The sequence below is a fragment of the Euleptes europaea genome, chromosome 12 (assembly GCF_029931775.1).
Source record: "Euleptes europaea isolate rEulEur1 chromosome 12, rEulEur1.hap1, whole genome shotgun sequence".
In the NCBI taxonomy this organism is placed as follows: Eukaryota; Metazoa; Chordata; class Lepidosauria; order Squamata; family Sphaerodactylidae; genus Euleptes; species Euleptes europaea.
Genome location: NC_079323.1, coordinates 37,163,335 through 37,180,621, shown reverse-complemented (window position 1 = coordinate 37,180,621; position 17,287 = coordinate 37,163,335). Strand labels below are relative to the sequence as shown.

At 41.4% G+C, this 17,287-nt stretch overlaps 2 protein-coding genes across 2 annotated transcripts in view; both read left to right on the top strand.

Moving 5' to 3' along the window:
- Positions 1 to 17,287, top strand: part of MYH15 (myosin heavy chain 15) — a 307,159-nt gene that overhangs the window by 238,328 nt on the left and 51,544 nt on the right. The window lies entirely within an intron of this gene.
- CD47 (CD47 molecule) overlaps positions 1 to 17,287 on the top strand; it is a 52,728-nt gene that overhangs the window by 17,951 nt on the left and 17,490 nt on the right. The window contains exons 3-4 of the mRNA XM_056858549.1: positions 11,945 to 12,034; positions 15,259 to 15,360. Coding sequence (XP_056714527.1) covers positions 11,945 to 12,034; positions 15,259 to 15,360 — 192 coding nt within the window. The remainder of the gene's footprint in view (positions 1 to 11,944; positions 12,035 to 15,258; positions 15,361 to 17,287) is intronic.

Genomic DNA, 17,287 nt, shown 5'->3' with positions numbered 1-17,287 from the left:
GCCCGAGTTCTGCGTGGTGCAGGGGAGGTGATGCCCGAGCCCCTAGAGAAACAGTGCCTGTCCCACCCAAGCCGAAAGAGGCGAGGGAGGCAGCACTTGGCCCGCCCATGCCCCTCTCAAACCGGTTAAAATGCTTTTAAGTATTCATAGGCACAGTGCACAGGCCACAGAACCATGTAACACTACAGCACTGGCTGAAGTTAATATTTTCTTCTCAACCAGTAAGTGTCCGAAAGCTGTTTAACTCAATTGTTCAAAGAGAACTCAAGGGTCGTTTCACATTTTTGCAGTCAGAAGTCATTCGCAGATTTCACATTGGGACAGTTTGTCTCCGTCAGACTCCCACAGCTTTGACAAACAGTTTATAATCAGTCTCTTTCTTTCTGGAGAGTAGGCTTAAACCAGATTAGGCCCACCTATACGCTGGGTTCTAATCTACCCCGTCTGATCCACTCTTGAGACAGACTCTTCTAATTTGTCTGTTCCACTTAAGAGTCAGATCCTAACTCTATTTTGTCTGTTCGCTGCCAGAGAGAGAACTTAACTATAATCTGTCTACTCTTTCCAGTAACATTCTGCCAGTGGAATGCCAATTGGATGTTGCTGCAGCATTCAGATCAGCTCAGGTTTTTGCGTGGGATTGGTTGTTTGACAGCTAGGGGCCAGGCAGCTTTCTGTTTGTCACAGAGGAGGCATACATTTTTTTGAATTCAATGCAAAAGCAAGTTTATCCCTCTAGCGCAGATACCTTAAATTTGAGTGCATCCCAAGAAAAAGCAATGTCTCAAAATGCTGGCTGGGCTCTGTTCCTTCAAAATCGCTTGAAAAATCATTATCATAGCATTCGCCAAAGTATTCTGGAGGAGATGCTGCCATACAGGGAGGACTTCTGGCTACTACCTTAGTACAAATATTGCTGTGTTTCTTCATATTCAGCAGTGAATCATCCTGAGAAAAATTACTACCATATGTGGACTGTGTTTACAGGTCAGTACTATGAACTGACAGACAAGTGTTGGGTACAACTTGGCAGATGGATTGCTGTGGATTGTCTCACAGTCTTGTTGCACAGGAACTATGGGTAGATATAATGTAAGTGAATTTCTTAGCAAGAACAGTACTGGAAGCTTGGATGTCTGTTCACAGTGAAAGCTAAAGGATTGCTTTGAGAATACTTCAGGGGGAAAATGCAACAGTTTGCTTGGTATTTAAAAATAGTGAAATACATCGGCTGTTCTTGATGTAATACAATCCTTGGATTCATACAGGACATGATTCCCTGGGTCATGCAGGAAGCACTATCTTTTGTACAGACTCAGTGCCTAATTGTGTCTGGGCTGTGAAATGGAGATGACCTTATTATCCAGCGTGGCCACCTCTGCTAATACTTTTTTTCATTCTATTCTATGAATTTGTGGTTAGCAAAATATACTTTCTCAAAACGTTTGCATTATACAGATCTCCATGATGACTTTAGGATGCTATAGAATCCACTCATGTTCAAGGTCTAACTACTGAAATTTACTGAACACCTGTTCTCTTTTGGAGGCCTGTTTACCCATTTCACACATGGCTCGACAATACCTACTAAATTGAAGGGATTGTGCAAAGTTATTCCAGTCAAAATCCATTGAAAGTGGGCTTAGACTGGAACAACTTTGCAAAAAATTGCACAGTAACAGGCTTTAGCATTTTCTTTTTGCTGGATTTTAGTGTTTCAGTTGTGATTTTACAAGTATTTTGTTGTTCTATATTGTAGATCTGTTGTAAGCCAGGAGGAACCCGCTTGATTGTGGGGTAGAGTAAAAGTTGGGTCAGCTGCCAGATAGCTTCCTGATGTCCCCTATCCTGAAAGTACACAGAGAGGAAAATGTTACTAAAATAGGCCAGGCCTGCATTGGTTCTTTGCAAGTTGAGGTGCAGGGCCAGAGAGCCAGGATGCTTATCAGTGAGGCATGAGTGTTTAGATAGTCAAGGATGGACCACTTCTGAAGCTGATCATCAGTGAACCACCAGTTTTGCAAATTCAAGGTCTGTGGTTTTATATAGGGAACTGATGGTAAAGAGGGGGCCTTAAGTAGTAATGTTTTAATGAAGAATATTTTGTTTGCTTGTTTTCAGAAACTTGCACGAAATGCAAACTGTTGACAGTGAAATGGATATAGCACAGCTTGTTAATATTGCAGGGGAGAAGGTAGGATTGCAGAAGCTACAGGAAGAGCTAGTAATTAGTGAGGATAGGAAAACAGGGCTGCAAGAAGCCATAGATAGTCATTGCGACTTCAAAGTTTGTTGGAAGTGCAGGAAGTTGGGAATGTTTAGTCTGGAGAAGAGGTTGAGGGGTGACATGATTGCTCTCTTTAAGTATTTGAAGGACTGTCACTTAGAGGAGGGCAGGGAGCTGTTCCTGTTGGCAGCAGAGGAAAGGACTCAAAGTAATGGGTTTAAATTGTGGGTGGAAAGGTATCGACTGGATATTAGGGATTTTTTTTACAGTAAGAGTTGTTCAACAGTGGAGGTGGTGAGCTCCCCCTCACTGGCAGTCTTTAAGCGGAGGCTGGACAAACACTTGTCAGGGATGCTCTAGGCCAGTGATGGCGAATCTTTTAGAGACCAAGTGCCCAAACTGCAACCCAAAACCCACTTATTTATCGCAAAGTGCCAACACGGCAATTTAACCTGAATACTGAGGTTTTAGTTTAGAAAAAAACAACACATACATTAACATCTTTTGCCTTAAAAGAAAAACACAATAACAGAGTTTTCAATGATACAAACAACTTTTATTGAAAGGTAAAAGTTTGCATTTGGCATGCTTTTGAACAATTAATGTTTGTTCAAAGCCCCTAAGCTGGGCAGCGGGGAGTCCAGGGAAGCAGTTCAAAGCCCCCATTGCCCATCTGGGTGGCGGGGAGTCCAGGGAAGGCAGATGCGACGGCTGCTCAACTTACCCGCGCGTGCCACAGAGAGGGCTCGGCGTGCCAAGTCTGGCACGCGTGCCAAAGGTTCGCCAACACGGCTCTAGGCTGATCCTGCATTGAGCAGGGGGTTGGACTAAATGGCCTGTATGGCCGCTTCCAATTCTATGAATTATGAGAACAAATTATTTAAATAGTAGGGAAATTGTATTTGGGTGGGTGAGCTAACTGTAGAACTAGGCTATACTTTAATTCCTATAATAACACTGCTCCAAACAAATTTATTTTAGCAGCAAAACAAACATCAGTTCCTGACAGTAAATCGTTCTTGTTCTCAGAACTGTTTTCTCTGGATCTCAAACCAAACACGTCACTTTAACGTGTTTGTAAAAGCTGCTTATGTTAACAAAAGAAACATGACCCCACCTTCTGGTAGAAAATAAAATGGCAATATGAAACATAGGGCGTCCCTAAAACCATATTAACTGATTCTATTTTGAGAATGATCGAGTGGTAATATCTCAGAATTCTAACATTTTTTCAGAAAGTTCTTGCTCTTGAATTGACTTTTTAGTCGGTTTGCATCCAGCTTGGAACTTGCTGAAAACCAGTTGTTAAAATTTCCCTTTAGTTTTAAGTTTTGGGCAAGGTTGGTTTAAGAACACTTAGATCAAATACCATCCCGAATAACCCTATGAAATAAAAACCCTAGTTGGAAATTGGAAACCGTTTGCACGGAAAAGGCTCTTTAATTATATTTGTAACTGCAAGTGACCACTGAGGCATTTGTGTACAAAGGTACTCCTAGAAGTGTGTTGCTTAGTGACTCGTAAATAATTCAGACCTGATCCTTTGGGGCCAGGTGATAGTCTGTTGAATTTTGCAGCTCTAGCCATTCCTGTTGGTTCTACATAAGAACTGATTTAAAATGGCAACATAATTGTATTTCATAGTATAGGAATGATAAAAGACTTGTGATAGCTTCAGGGGCAGATGTTGGTGAAGTCTGACTGTATATGCATGTGTGATAAGAATGCATTAAGACAAAAAAAATACCAGCCTTTGATTACTAAGACAGTATGAACAGTGTTTTGATGCCATTTCATCTTGCGGCATGTTTGTTAAATTAAATGAAGGCTGTAATAAGGAGCAAACAAGAAGTAGTAAATCTGTTAGTACTAGCAAGGGCAGTATATACTGGATTGGGTGGTAATTGTAATATTAGGAAATGTCATCCACAAGAAAGTAGTTTGAAAAAAATTGTAGAACTATTAAAATGGTATCCGTAGTGGTATGTAAGACCTGGAGGGAAATATAGTGGAACAAACAGTGCAATCCTAAGTACACTTTCCTGGGAGTAAACCAGGTTGAATAGATCTGAGTAGGATTCTGAGCAGACCTCTTTAGGATTGCTCTATAAATTACGTTAGTCTTAATATATATAATGATTCCCAACATGGTCCCATCTGTGGATACTAAAATCCAGTGATTGGGGCCATGGACAGACAAGACAGATCTGTCTACAAACCCGGTAAAAGCCCCAATTTTGCAGATAATCTGAACTCTAAAACAAAACATTAGCCCCCTGAAATGTTAATAGGAGCACCTTTAAGAAGTGGATGCCTACAGTGGCCATTGTTACGTAACGACTACAGCATTTCAAGCCTTGGTTTCTGTCAGTACAAAGCAGAAGGTAAAGCCCTTTCCAAGCCTGTTTTAGCCTTTGAAGGAGGGCTTATCAGACCCATGCCCAACACCAACCACCAGGCAATTTGCTACGATCTGACTTACATGACTCACCCAGGTCCAGCTGCGTGGTACTGTTCAGCAGTCACCCCACAAAAAACAGTATTGTATAGTGGTTAGAGTTTCAGAATAGGATCTAGGAGACCCAGATTCAAATTCCCATTCTGCCATAGAAGCTCACTGGGTGACCTTGGGCAAGTCACAAACTCTCAGCCTAACCCCGGATGTCCCCAACATTTTTTGAGCCAGTGGGCACCTTTGGAGTTCTGGCACAGTATGGTTGGCACAGCCACAAAACGACTGCTGCAGGAAGTGGAGCCAGCCACGAAACGGCTGTCGCAGCTTACTTTCAGCCGCACAGTGAAGATCTTTGTGTGATGGCAGCTGCTGCCAAAGCAACATTTTAAAAAATCTGCACAGGCATTTAAATCTCCAGCGGCCAATCAGAAACCTTGCTGGACAAATGCCCCTATGGGCCTCACCTACTTTCTAAAAACATTTGGCTGGTGCCAGGAAAGGTGTTGGCAGGCACTGTGGTGCCCACGGGTACCGCGCTGGGGACCCCTGGCTTAACCTACCTCATAGGGTGTTTGTTGTGAGCTAAAATGGAGGAAAATGATGTAAGATGCTTTGAGTCCCCGTTGTGGAGAAAGGAGCGGTGTAAAGGAAGTGAACGAATAATAAATATAGCTAAAGATGGGGAACAGATAAGAGATAGGATTGTTGGTGGGTGGGAAGGAGAGAAGAAAGCAGGGAAAATGGAAGAGGGAAGAAGAAACAGTGTGAGGAAGGGGATATAACAGAAAATGAGGTGGCCCCACTAAGTTCTTGTGGGCATCCCATGGTGCAACTGGACATGGCCCGGCCGCTGGCACCACACAGCTTGGCCAGGGTTTTCCCAGGGAGACGCTACCAGACAGAGGGAAGGAGGGAAAGCTGAAGACAGGGTAGATAAAGGTTGGCTTGAGGAAGCAAGATTTAAGCTAATTTCCCCTCTCCTTAATCTAACAAAGGACAGCTCTGTTGAAGGGAGGTTGAGGAATCTCCTATGGAAAGAGTCAGCCCAGATGATGAAACAAGTAGCTAAATTCTGTGCTGCAGTATACAAGATCCGTCAGACAAAGCGGGGTGCTTGGCAATCTAATCTAAAATGGAAAATGTTATATTAATCTGAGGTTTTTAGCTAATAGTAATTTGTTCAATTTATTTGAACAATTATATTTGAACAATTAAGAATTATATATTCCATAGTTTTAGATACTTTTGATTCTATTTTGTAATTGATATGTTTATTTTAATGGCTTTGCTGTATTCATAAATCTGAATCTAATCAAGGTTGGCTGATGGATGGGAAGGAACAAAGGAAGCCAGAAAATGGGAGAGGCTGTGAGGGATGCCAGGAAAGGGAAAGAGGAAATAGTGAGAAGACACAGAAAATGAGATGCCCCCTATGGGTCCCCCGCTTGTACAGATATAATGACCAACCATAGTTTGTTCACAATGACAAGCCTCTGTTCTGAATTTCGTGAGCTCCCTTCTTCATTCCCTCACATGTGGCTTGGAATGTGAAGACTTCCTGGGGCTTGAACCCAGAGAAATGTCAAACGATAATCTGTTTATCTGCCCAGGAATCCAACTCTGGATTAAGCTGATGTTTGGAGTATTTATTTGTGGGAAAGAGAACGAATCCCAGTTTTGTTTGTTTCAATCAGGGCATGAAACCAGGAACCATGCAGTCTTCAGTGTCTAAGCTGCACAACAAGGAGAGGGGTGATAGTGGAGGAAGTGTGCAAGTCAATATTCTTCAGAGGCTTGATCTGCTATGGTTGGTTACGTCTCAGTGACTGAAGCCTTTGATTTCTGTTTACAGATGCATAAAACAACTTGAAAGACATTAGGAAGAAAAGGTGTGTGTACTGAGTTTGGTTTGACATTCAAACATTTCCTTATAGTACATAACTTTTCCAGTTTGTGATACAATAGAATTGTGCAGGGGCACTTTTTATGAAAGAAATGGGGTTGTGGTTTTAATTGCCTGTGAAAATTTTAGGCATTGTGAAATCCAGTGTATTGGATGTATTATACTGTTCCTATTTCATGCTTCTTGAATAGTGTAGTCTAGTTTTACTGCATTGTGTTATGTGTGTGTGTGTTAAGTGCCATCAAGTCCCTTCAGACTCATAGTGACCCTATAAATCAGTGTCCTCCAAAACGTCCTATTGTTAACAGCCTTGCTCAGGACTTGCAAACTGAGAGCTGTGGCTTCCTTTATAGAGTCAATCCATTTTATATTGGGTCTTCCTCTTTTCCTGCTGCCTTCAACTTCTCCTAGCATTATTGACTTTTCCAGTGACTCCTGGCTTCTCACAATGTGACCAAAATACGATAGCTTCAGTTTAGTCATTTTAGCTTCTAGGGACAGTTCAGGCTTAATTTGATCTAGAACCCACTTGTTTGTCTTTTTGATGGTCCGCAGTATCTGCAACACTCTTCTCCAACACCACATGTCAAAGGAATCAACTTTATTTATGTCAGCTTTCTTCATTGTCCAACTTTCACACCCAAACATAGTAATAGGGAATATTATGGCATGAAGTAACTTGATCTTGGTTGCTGGTGACACTTCTTTACATTTAAGAAACTTTTCTAGCTCCTTCATGGCTGCCCTTCCCAGTCTCAATCTCCTTCTGATTTCTTGGTTGCAGTCTCCCTTTTGGATGACGATGGAGTTAAGGAATAGAAAGTCTTGAACAATTTCAATTTCCTCATTGTCCACCTTAAAGTTGAGTAATTCTCCAGTAGTCATTACTTTTGTCTTTTTGATGTTCAGCTGTAGTCCTGCTTTGGCACTTTCTCCTTTAACTTTCAGCAAGTAGTCGTTTCAAGTCTTTGCTATTTTCTGTCAATAATGTGGTATCATCAGCATATGTCAAATTGTTAATGTTCCTCCCCAAGTTTTCACTCCACCTGCATCTAAATCTAATCCAGCTTTCCTTATGATATGAAGAGATGATTGAAGAGATGGGGAGTTAAAATACATCCTTGTGTAACCCCTTTGCTAATTGGAAACCATTCTGTTGCTCTATATTCTGTCCTAACATTACCTCTTGTTCAGGGTGCAGGTTGTGCATCAAAACAATCAGATGCTGTGGCACACCCATTTCCTTTAAAACCAGCCACAGCTTTGCAGAAGCTTTGCTGTAATCTATGAAACACAAGCCGTTTTTCTTCTGAAATTCTCTCATGCGCAAGTAACCACTGGTCTTTACTCCATTGTTTTATAACTTTTTAATCCTCTTTAGTGTCTCAGTGATAAAGGTGGATGCTAAATGAAGTAAATAAGAATGCTAGTTGGGCAACCCCAAAGATTTATACAAAGAACTGAATAATAGTTCCTAACCACAGAAAATTCTACTCAGTTGCCCCTCATTTATGGCATTTTGCCAGGCATTGCCCACATACTTCCAATTACTACCTTAATTTCTCAGGTTTAATTTTTTAAACAGGTGCTATTCCCAGGATGGTGAATTATGTTTCTAGTGCCACATGCGGCACATGTATCATATGGGTTCAGAACATTTACACATTCCTGAACATAGTGCTAGGGGTCTGCACACATTATTGACACACCCTATTTTAGAGCTACTCTAGCTTTTGAAAGTGACACATAGCCATTTTCTATATTAAACCTGTGTAACATCCATGGTAACAATCAGGGTTACCACACTAGTATTCCCAGCGATGTATTAAGAGTTTGAAAATGTTATAAAAAATACTGTTCGCACTGTCTATGTATTCCCACCAATGTATTAAGAGTTTGAAAACATTATAAAAAATACTGTTCGCACTTTGTTTGGCCCCTTTAGCTGTGAAGACGTCTTCCAACCATTTATAAGCCGTGGCATCCAAAAACCCTTTTAAAGCGATGTTTTTTACAACATTTTCAAACTCTTAATACATCGCTGGGAATACAAAGTGTGGTAACCCCCTATGTGTTGCTATACTCTTTTTTTTCTCCTGCCAACACCTCATTATCTATGTAGAAGAACATGATAATTTCATTTCTATCTTGACATGTACTTGGTACAACAACAGAGTCTGCTACATTCAAAGCCCACAAATATGTTGGACACATAAACAAACTCATAAAGACGTGTGCCATTTGTCTTGCTCTTGATTTAGGTAAAGGCATCCTTGCCAGACCTACCTCTGCTACTGATGTAATCACTGCAAATTTAAGTCTTGCTAGTCAAGGTTAAGGAGTGGCGCAGAGTGGTAAGCTGCAGTACTGCAGTCCAAGCTCTGAGTTCGATCCCGACGGAAGTTGGTTTCAGGTAGCCGGCTCAAGGTTGACTCAGCCTTCCATCCTTCCGAGGTCGGTGAAATGAGTACCCAGCTTGCTGGGGGTAAAGGAAAGATGACTGGGGAAGGCACTGGCAAACTACCCCATAAACAAAGTCTGCCTAGGAAACGTTGGGATGTGACATCACCCCATGGGTCAGGAATGTCCCGGTGCTTGCACAGGGGACCTTTACCTTTTTTAGTCAAGGTTAACTTTTTCTGCAATGGCCAGCTAAAACTACCTGGATACAGTTAACATAATCCAGTGTTAAGCCTTCATTTTCTGGTGCCCCTGTCTATAGAAGAATTCCTGCTTTATGGAAATAGTCACTGACTTCGAAGCTCAAGAAGAGTGTATCGGTCAGATGTACAGAAAAGGTAAAAATATTTTCACATTCATTGGAGTCAGCAAGAAAGTCTTTGTGCAAGGTAAAGTACTGAGTTGTGAAATAATACCTTGTAAATATGAATGTTTTAATCACTATTGCCAAAAACTTTGCTATTGCAAAATAAGAATCTTTTGCATATTACCTTTAGGCTCTGTTGTCATGCTTTTGAAAGATCCAGTGTTTCCATTAGCATCAGGGCCTTACATTATCAAGAAGCAAGGGAGACAGCTCTGCCTGACTGGGTCTTCCCAAGTACAGGAACCTGCTCACTCTGGTTAAGAGAAACTTATGCAGAGACAGTTTGAGAAGTCATGTTGGGGAATAATGAAGTAGGTAAAAGAGCAAGATGGTGCCAAGCTGTAGGAAGAGGCCACAAGACTAGGGAATTGGGGGGAGGGGAATGCGGTAAGTGTGAGCTGTTCATTGCATAGACAAAGCCCACTTATAGAAAAAGGAACCTGTTCGAAGAATCAAGGAAGGGAAATGACAAGACATGTAGTGATCTACTCTACTAGCTACCCAAAGATCTCTGAACAATGAACTGAAATGTCAATTCCTCTTGAATGATTCGACTCCTGAAATAACTGAGATGGTGGCTCAATTTCTCACAGAAGTGCTTAAGATCAAAACTGCTTTTAATTAGTATATTTTGTAATATCATAATCCATATGAAATATTACTGTATCTTCCCAATGTGCAGGGTGTTTTATCTGTATTCTGTTCGGATTTTTGTCGAAAGCATTGTAATTATGCCAATAAAGGTATGTGTACGTGACATGTAGTGGGGGAGTGAAGCAAGGCAGGAACTTTATTGAAGCCACTTAGGTCCCAGGAGAGCCAATATTTTCAAAGGGGTAGTGACAGTGGCCCCAGTTCATTTTTCAGAGGTTCCTTCATTTTAGAGACCCCTCCTTAGTAAGTCTTGAGCTTAAATATACACTAACGTCCTTATCAAGTGCATATTATTCAGTCACTAGTCACTTTTCACTAGTTCCCTAGGAATACCATTTATCTTTGGACTAGTCCAGACTCACCTGTGCTTCTAGTTTGTAGTGTTATAAACATTTTACTGTATGAAGTTGTGATGGGAGAATGTAAAAGGGCCCTGTGGAGAAAGGTCCTCAAAGCCAAGGTTGTGCTCTGCCTCCTCAGAGTCACTGTGTTTGGTCCCGATCCCGAAACACTGAACGCTTGTCTCTATTGTTTTACACACAGTTTGGGTGCTTTGCCATTCCTGAAGTTCTTTCGTCTTTTCATATCTCTCAACCAGCTTTTGCAGAATTTCAGAGATGTTTCACATTGCCTCCTCCCCATGCTTCTCTGCTCTAGTAATTTGAAAGCTCCATATTAATTTCATTCTGACTTTTAAAGTAGGCATGGGTGTTTTTCTTCCTTGTGTTGTACAGTGGGTAGACTCTGGCTGGAGAGACCCAGTTTCAAAACTCTGGTGCGCCTTGAAGCTCACTGAATGGCCTTGAACCAGTTACTCTCTTCATCCTGATGTACCGGACCTGAGGAGGGGGCCATGTACTTTGTCATGAGTTTTTTGGAAGAAGGGAGGGGGGGAATAAAAAACCCGTCAATTAAATTTAAAGTGAAATCCTTATGGTTCTTCATTTTTTCATGTATTTTACTGTTGGACTGTGTGCTTCAAGAGCATGTGAGGGTAAAATAGAAAAGGAGAATTATGCAAGCTGCTTTGGGTCCCCTTAGAAGAGAAAGGTAGGGTATAAATGTACATAAATAATAAAGGTGAACATGGTGGGAGTAGATTAAAGGAAGGACAAAAGGAGGCTGGGAAAGGGAGAGGATATGGGGGCTGACGGGGCGGGAAGGAGGAACTAGAAAGAAGAACTACGGGGGAAATGAGGTGACTGAGGTAGCAAAGAAGGGAAGAGGAGACCTAGCCAAGTGGCAACTGTAGAGGTAGCAGCAACGAAAGTTGGTAGAGTTGGCAGAGGCACAGGCAGGTGAACCAGTGAACTAGGCAATGGAGAAGGGAGGAGGTGGCTGGGAGAACAGAAGAGCTAGAAACAACACTTGTCGAGGTACTACCAGGGTGGTGTAGGCAGGTGGGCAGACAAGAAGCAGGAGGAAATGACAGTAGGGGAGCAATAGAGAGAAAGACAGTGGTGGCAGAAAGAAGCAGCAGAAGGAAGAGAGGACCAGTGGGATTTCCCATCCTCCGCAGGTTATCTTGTGATGTTCCATTTGTCCTGTACCCTTGAGAGTGTGAGACAGATCCTTGTAATGTAACATAGCACGGATAGAAAGGCATCTTTGAATGGGACAAACATATGCAATCCCTGTGTCAACCTGCAGCGATAACGCAAAGCAACCAGAATTTGGACTGCTGGCGATTTACTTTTAGCTGGGATCGCTAAAGTATTGCTTAGGAGTTTAAATGATGAATGCATCCTGAGGATTTTTGTGCTAGAAGTTTGTAGTCATTAATGAAGCCACCATTAGACAACAAATTTAATTTTATATGTTGTATTTCTACTGAGAAGTAAGGTTTTGTAATTGTTGTTATATTTGTTTTGATTTTAGATCCCTGGTTTGAACCAGTGGAGAATGTTCTCATAATTCTCACCATGGTACTGGCTGCTATTTTTTATTGGACCCAGTTAGGTGTTGTTGGTAAGTCTTAAGTTTCTTTACAAAAGTTGGAATTTTGTTAAAATAAAATATTTTGCACGCACGTAACAAAGGAGTAAAGGAAATTCTGCATCGTTGTTTGTTTCCTGATGAAAACATCATTGTTAGCAGTGAAACGTTTCATTGGTCCCAATAGGTCCCAAAGGCAACAAATCTACTTTTTTCCCCCTAGAAAATTTTAAAGGAGTATTTTGTACAGAGCCCCGACCTGGATCGTCCAGGCTAGCCTTATCTCATCAGATCTCAGAAGCTAAGAAGGGTCGGCCCTAGTTAGTACTTGGATGGGAGACCACCAAGTAAGTTCAGGGCTGCTAGAGGCAGGCAATGTCAGACCACCTCTGTTCGTTTTCATGGCTTCTGTGCAGTCCCATGTGTGCCTGCACAGAAGACCATTCAACGAACAACAGTTACAGGTAAGAGCAACACTGTTTTTCACCTCTTACCATGAAAACTCTATAGAGTTGCCATAGATCGGCTGCAACTTGACTTTCCACCACTGTTTTGTACAGCTATGTTCAGGTAAGGAGAAGAGAGATTTGAGTGTGAACAGCTGGGACTTGGGGGAAAGCTTTTTCTAGCTGGCACTCCCTCTCCCAAGAAGTATGATTGGCATCATCTTTACAGGTTTTCTGGCATAAGGTGAACCTATTTTTATTCTGGGAGGCCTTTAAAATGCAGTTGTTGTTTGCCTGAGGGTTTCATGTTAATAGTTTTAATTATGTGCTATTGTTAGCTATCCTGAGTGCTTCATGTGCAATGGAGAAGCTGCACATAAATTACTTAAACTAGAACACATCAACAAAATGATAACATTACAATGACTGTAGAGGCTTGGCACCACGGATGCAATTTGGATTGAAGAGTATTAAAGAAAAGCAGCGATCCATTCTTTTCTTTTTTTTCCATTTTCTTTTTAATTAAAGTTCCAAGGAAGCATCTTCTCCCCGCTCCCCCTGATTCTTTCCCTCATACCAGGACATTTCATTGAGTCTTCCTCTCCTAATTTTCACATGACATTCCAGAAGAAGCTCTTTGTCTTTAATAAATACATGGCGGAAATGCCGTGTGTATCTTCCCCATCGGACCTGCTGTGGTAGGAAGAATTACACTTTTTAGAGGTTCAGAGCTTCTGCTAAGACTAATATGTGAGTTCTAGAAGACGGAGAAAAGACATATTGCAGCCACTTAAATGGCAAGCATCTTTTTGGTATCATTTCCAGGTGTTTACCAGTAAAATAGCTGAGAGGGTGGGGGCTGCAGCCTCATAGCCAGTCCTTAGATCCAGATGTGGAGCACTCGTGTGGGAGTAGATGGTAGTAATAGGATTCTCATTCAGTACTGAATCACATTTGTCTCCGTTTTGTGGCATTCATCAGCGTATGAATGAGCTGAGTCTTCTATTTACAAAGTTTAATAGGCAAGATTTATTTGCCCAATTTGTTCTTAAAAATGCAACTTGCCCTGGCACTCTAGTGTGAACACTTGAGAACTCCAAGCATTATTTATAATACTGTGTAATTTAAAATGTCACTTATGGACCAGTGCCTTTGTACTAGTCAATGTGAACTTTGAGGGAATTTGTAATGCAAGACATGGATCTTCAAAGCCCACTAATCACTTTAGACATCACTTTATACCCAGTATATATTATTAAGCTAAAAACATTCCTATTGTGCTGCAGTATACTTACATCTGTGTGATGTAATGTTTCATGGGGATGCTAACACTGTGTTTCTGAGCGTTATTTCATGGCATGCTGGTTCCATAAGCATTCAGTACGGTGACAGAACCTCATCCTGAGCATTTCCAAAGTATTGCTGTGCTGCAGAAGTAAACCAAAAGCAACTGTATTGGCATATTAGAAAACAGAAGAAATTACTGTTGTCTGTTTAAGCTTTTAAATGCTGCTCTTTAGAATTGTACATGCAAAACTTCTTTCTCTTTCATACCAAAGATCACACTGTGTCTTTTCTAACTTGTGCTTCAGCCACAATGAAAATTTTAGAATAAAAATGTACCTGACAGTTTGTTAGAAGTGCCTAAGGCAGAACAGAACACAGCTGGTGATAGTGAGCTTACAATTTTTCTAACTTCCTTTCTTTGGAGGACTCCCAAACTGCTATGTAAACCTATGAACTACCGGCCTTTGAAATGAACCACTTCTGCAGTGATGCTATCATGTTAAGTTGAAGTGGAACGCAAAATATTAGGGTTTGATGTTTCTCGTACACTAATTCGATGGAAGGTGAATTGAACTCTATGTAGAGTACTTACAGTTTGAAATAGAATCATAAAAGTGCCTGAAATAAGTGCCTGACATAAAAGTGCATGAAAGGGAATCCTTAGATTTTTATTTTATTTTTTTATTTTTTTGCTGGTCAAAGTCAGCGTTACATAGCTGACTGCAACACAAAAAATTGCTGGAATGTAGTGAGTCCAAAGAGGCCTCGAGCTAACATGTCAGACATGGGCAGCCCTTTCCTGAAGTGGGGGGTGAAGTTCCTTTGGAGTCAGCATAACGGAATAAGGTGGCACCTATGTCGGCGCAGGGACAAACATGCCGGCCAGCACAGCAATGCCTTGGGGGAGGGGGGCATTCCCGGGGGTGGAGCTGCAGTTAGGCAGCTTCCAGAGCCCTTTTGCCCCAGGAACGCCCCAGGTGGCTGCACCGCCTTTTTTTAATTGGGCATTTCCCACCTTTTTTCATTATTATTATTTTTTTAAAAATTAAGACTGCGGATCAACCCCTCCCCCTTTCAGGATTGCGATCTTAGGCTCTGTCAGACAAAATGCACAAAAGCATTTGTGAGGTGAATGAGCCTCAAATCTTTAATCTTGAACATTCCCGTCCACCCTCCCACATACAGGAAGCTGCAATTGAAGATTTCCTGGTTAGTAAGTGTTTGGGCTCAGTCCAGTTTATTGTGATGTCCAAATTTAAAATCCACATTAATCTCTTGGGGTTTCTGCCTTTTGCTGTAATTGAGATTCTGAACCGGGAGTAGACAAAGCCCAAATTTGTTAAGGTGCCTGAATTTGGATGTCACAACTAATCTGAGTTCAACATCAGAGTTCAAATCAGAGTTCAACAAATGTTCAACATTGCTTTAAGCTTTTTCTTCCAACATGAATAGCTTAAAATCTATAAATTTATTTTTAATTTTACGATTTTTAATTGTTTTTCATTTCTTTCATTTTTCTCTAAGCAACAAAATATGACATCTCATTGCTAAAGAAGATCAGCTTAATTATTGCAGGACTAGTAGTTACAGTTGCTGTCGTGATTGGCTGTGTTCTTTTAATACCAGGTAAGTGTCAAAAACTGATATGGCTTGACATAAGTGGCAGTTCCTGAAATAAAATATTTTAGTCTATAGCCTATAGTTGATGTATTGTTTTATAATAAAGGAAGAAGGTTCCGTATTGCAGTCTGAGGGGAAAGGTCTTGTATTCAAGTGAATGTGGGAAGTGAGGCATGGGAAAGGAAGGGAAATTTGCAAGCCTGAAGACTGTTTCCAATTTCACCTGTGGTGAAACTCTGTAAAGAAGCATTATTTAAACTGTTCATGAAGAAGATATCCCTAGACCCAAATATCCTAAATAACTACCACCAACGTTCCATTCTCAGACAGGATGTTTGAGCAAGTGATATCTAACCAGCTGGAGGTGGTGTTGGAGGAGAAGGAATATCTAGACCCATTTCAAAACAGATTCAGGCCTGGGTTTGGGACAGAGATAGCCTTAGTCATCCTGCCATGATCTTTGCTGGGAAATTGACAGTAGTATTACATCCTTGTTAATTGTCCTGGACATATCTGATCTCGGAGCCATCGACCATAGTGTCATTTTGGAGAAGTTGGCTGGATTGTGAGAGTGCGGGCACAGTGCTTCAGTGATTCTGACTGAATCAGTTGACTGGCTGATTTCAGAAGACAGTGCTGGGGAATTGATGCTTTTCCCCATGATATTTATCCTGGAGGTTCCATCTTGCTTCCCATGATGGTTAATACCAGCTTGAAACCAGAGGGAGAAATTGTTAGGGCTTTTGAAGTGATTTGCCAGCGGGAAGCATCCATCTCTTTCTACTTAACAGCAAATTGAGTGGAAGTCTTGAACAGGGGCCTACAGTACTAATTGGATGAATGAGATCCAGTAAACTGAAATTTTGTCCAAACAACACCGAGGTGCTGTTGGTTAAGGCCACTTGAGGATTGAATAGTCCAACTGTTCTGGAGGGGTATGGCATTCCCTCTAAAGGAGAAGATTCACAGGTTGGAGGTACTCCTATGGCTAGAACCTCAGGTCTCCTCCATGGCACATAATGCTTTTTTATCAGCTGTGGCTGTCCCTTGAAGAGCATGATCTGATCACAATGATCCATGCCCTGATCACACCCTACTTAGATTACTGTAATGTTCTATATCTGGGGCTGCCTTTGAAAACTGTCCAGAAACTTCTGTGGGTCCAAACTGTGGTGGCAAGGCTATTGTCAGGGGCAACATACAGGAATTCTGTTACCCAGGTGCTGAAACCAGAGGACAGTTTGAAGGGCTGGTTCTTGCCTTTGAGGTCTTACATGGCTTGGGGCCAGGATACTTGAAAGACTGCCTCGTTCTGTACTTTCCAACCTGTCCGTTCAGATCCTCTTCCCAAGCCCCGCCTGCATAAGTGAGGTAGGCTGTGACCAGAGATAAGAGTTTTGTCAGCGGCAACACTTCACTTTCGGAATGCTCTTCCCCTGGAAGCTTGCCTGGCACCTACCTTGCTCTTCTTTCAGCACTAGTCAAAACATTTATTTTTATGAAATAAGGTTGGGTTCAGTTCTTTGGGCTGTTTTTTGTGGTGGGCTTCTAGCCTGAAGATTATTGCATGATATTTACCATATTTAGCCTGTTTTTTTATGCTTTCTGTGCTCTGGCTTGCTTTTGATGGCTTGTTTATTACTGATAACGTTTACGCTGCCCTTTTTTTGTTATTTTATTGTTTTGCTTTGCTTTGTAAGCCACATCAAGCAGGTTCCTGGAGAGGTGGCGTATAAATTTTGTAAATAACTACACTGGCAGCTGATTCCCAAGCCCCATTTATGATCACGCAGCTCTTTTGCTCAGTTCTCAGACTTAGCAGTCTTGAAGAGCTCTGAGCTGTGAACAGTGGGTACAAATTGTTCATTTTTAATTGTTTAATCTACTTTTTTTTAAAAAAAATAGTATGATTCCTCTTTGGCAATCTTTTTTT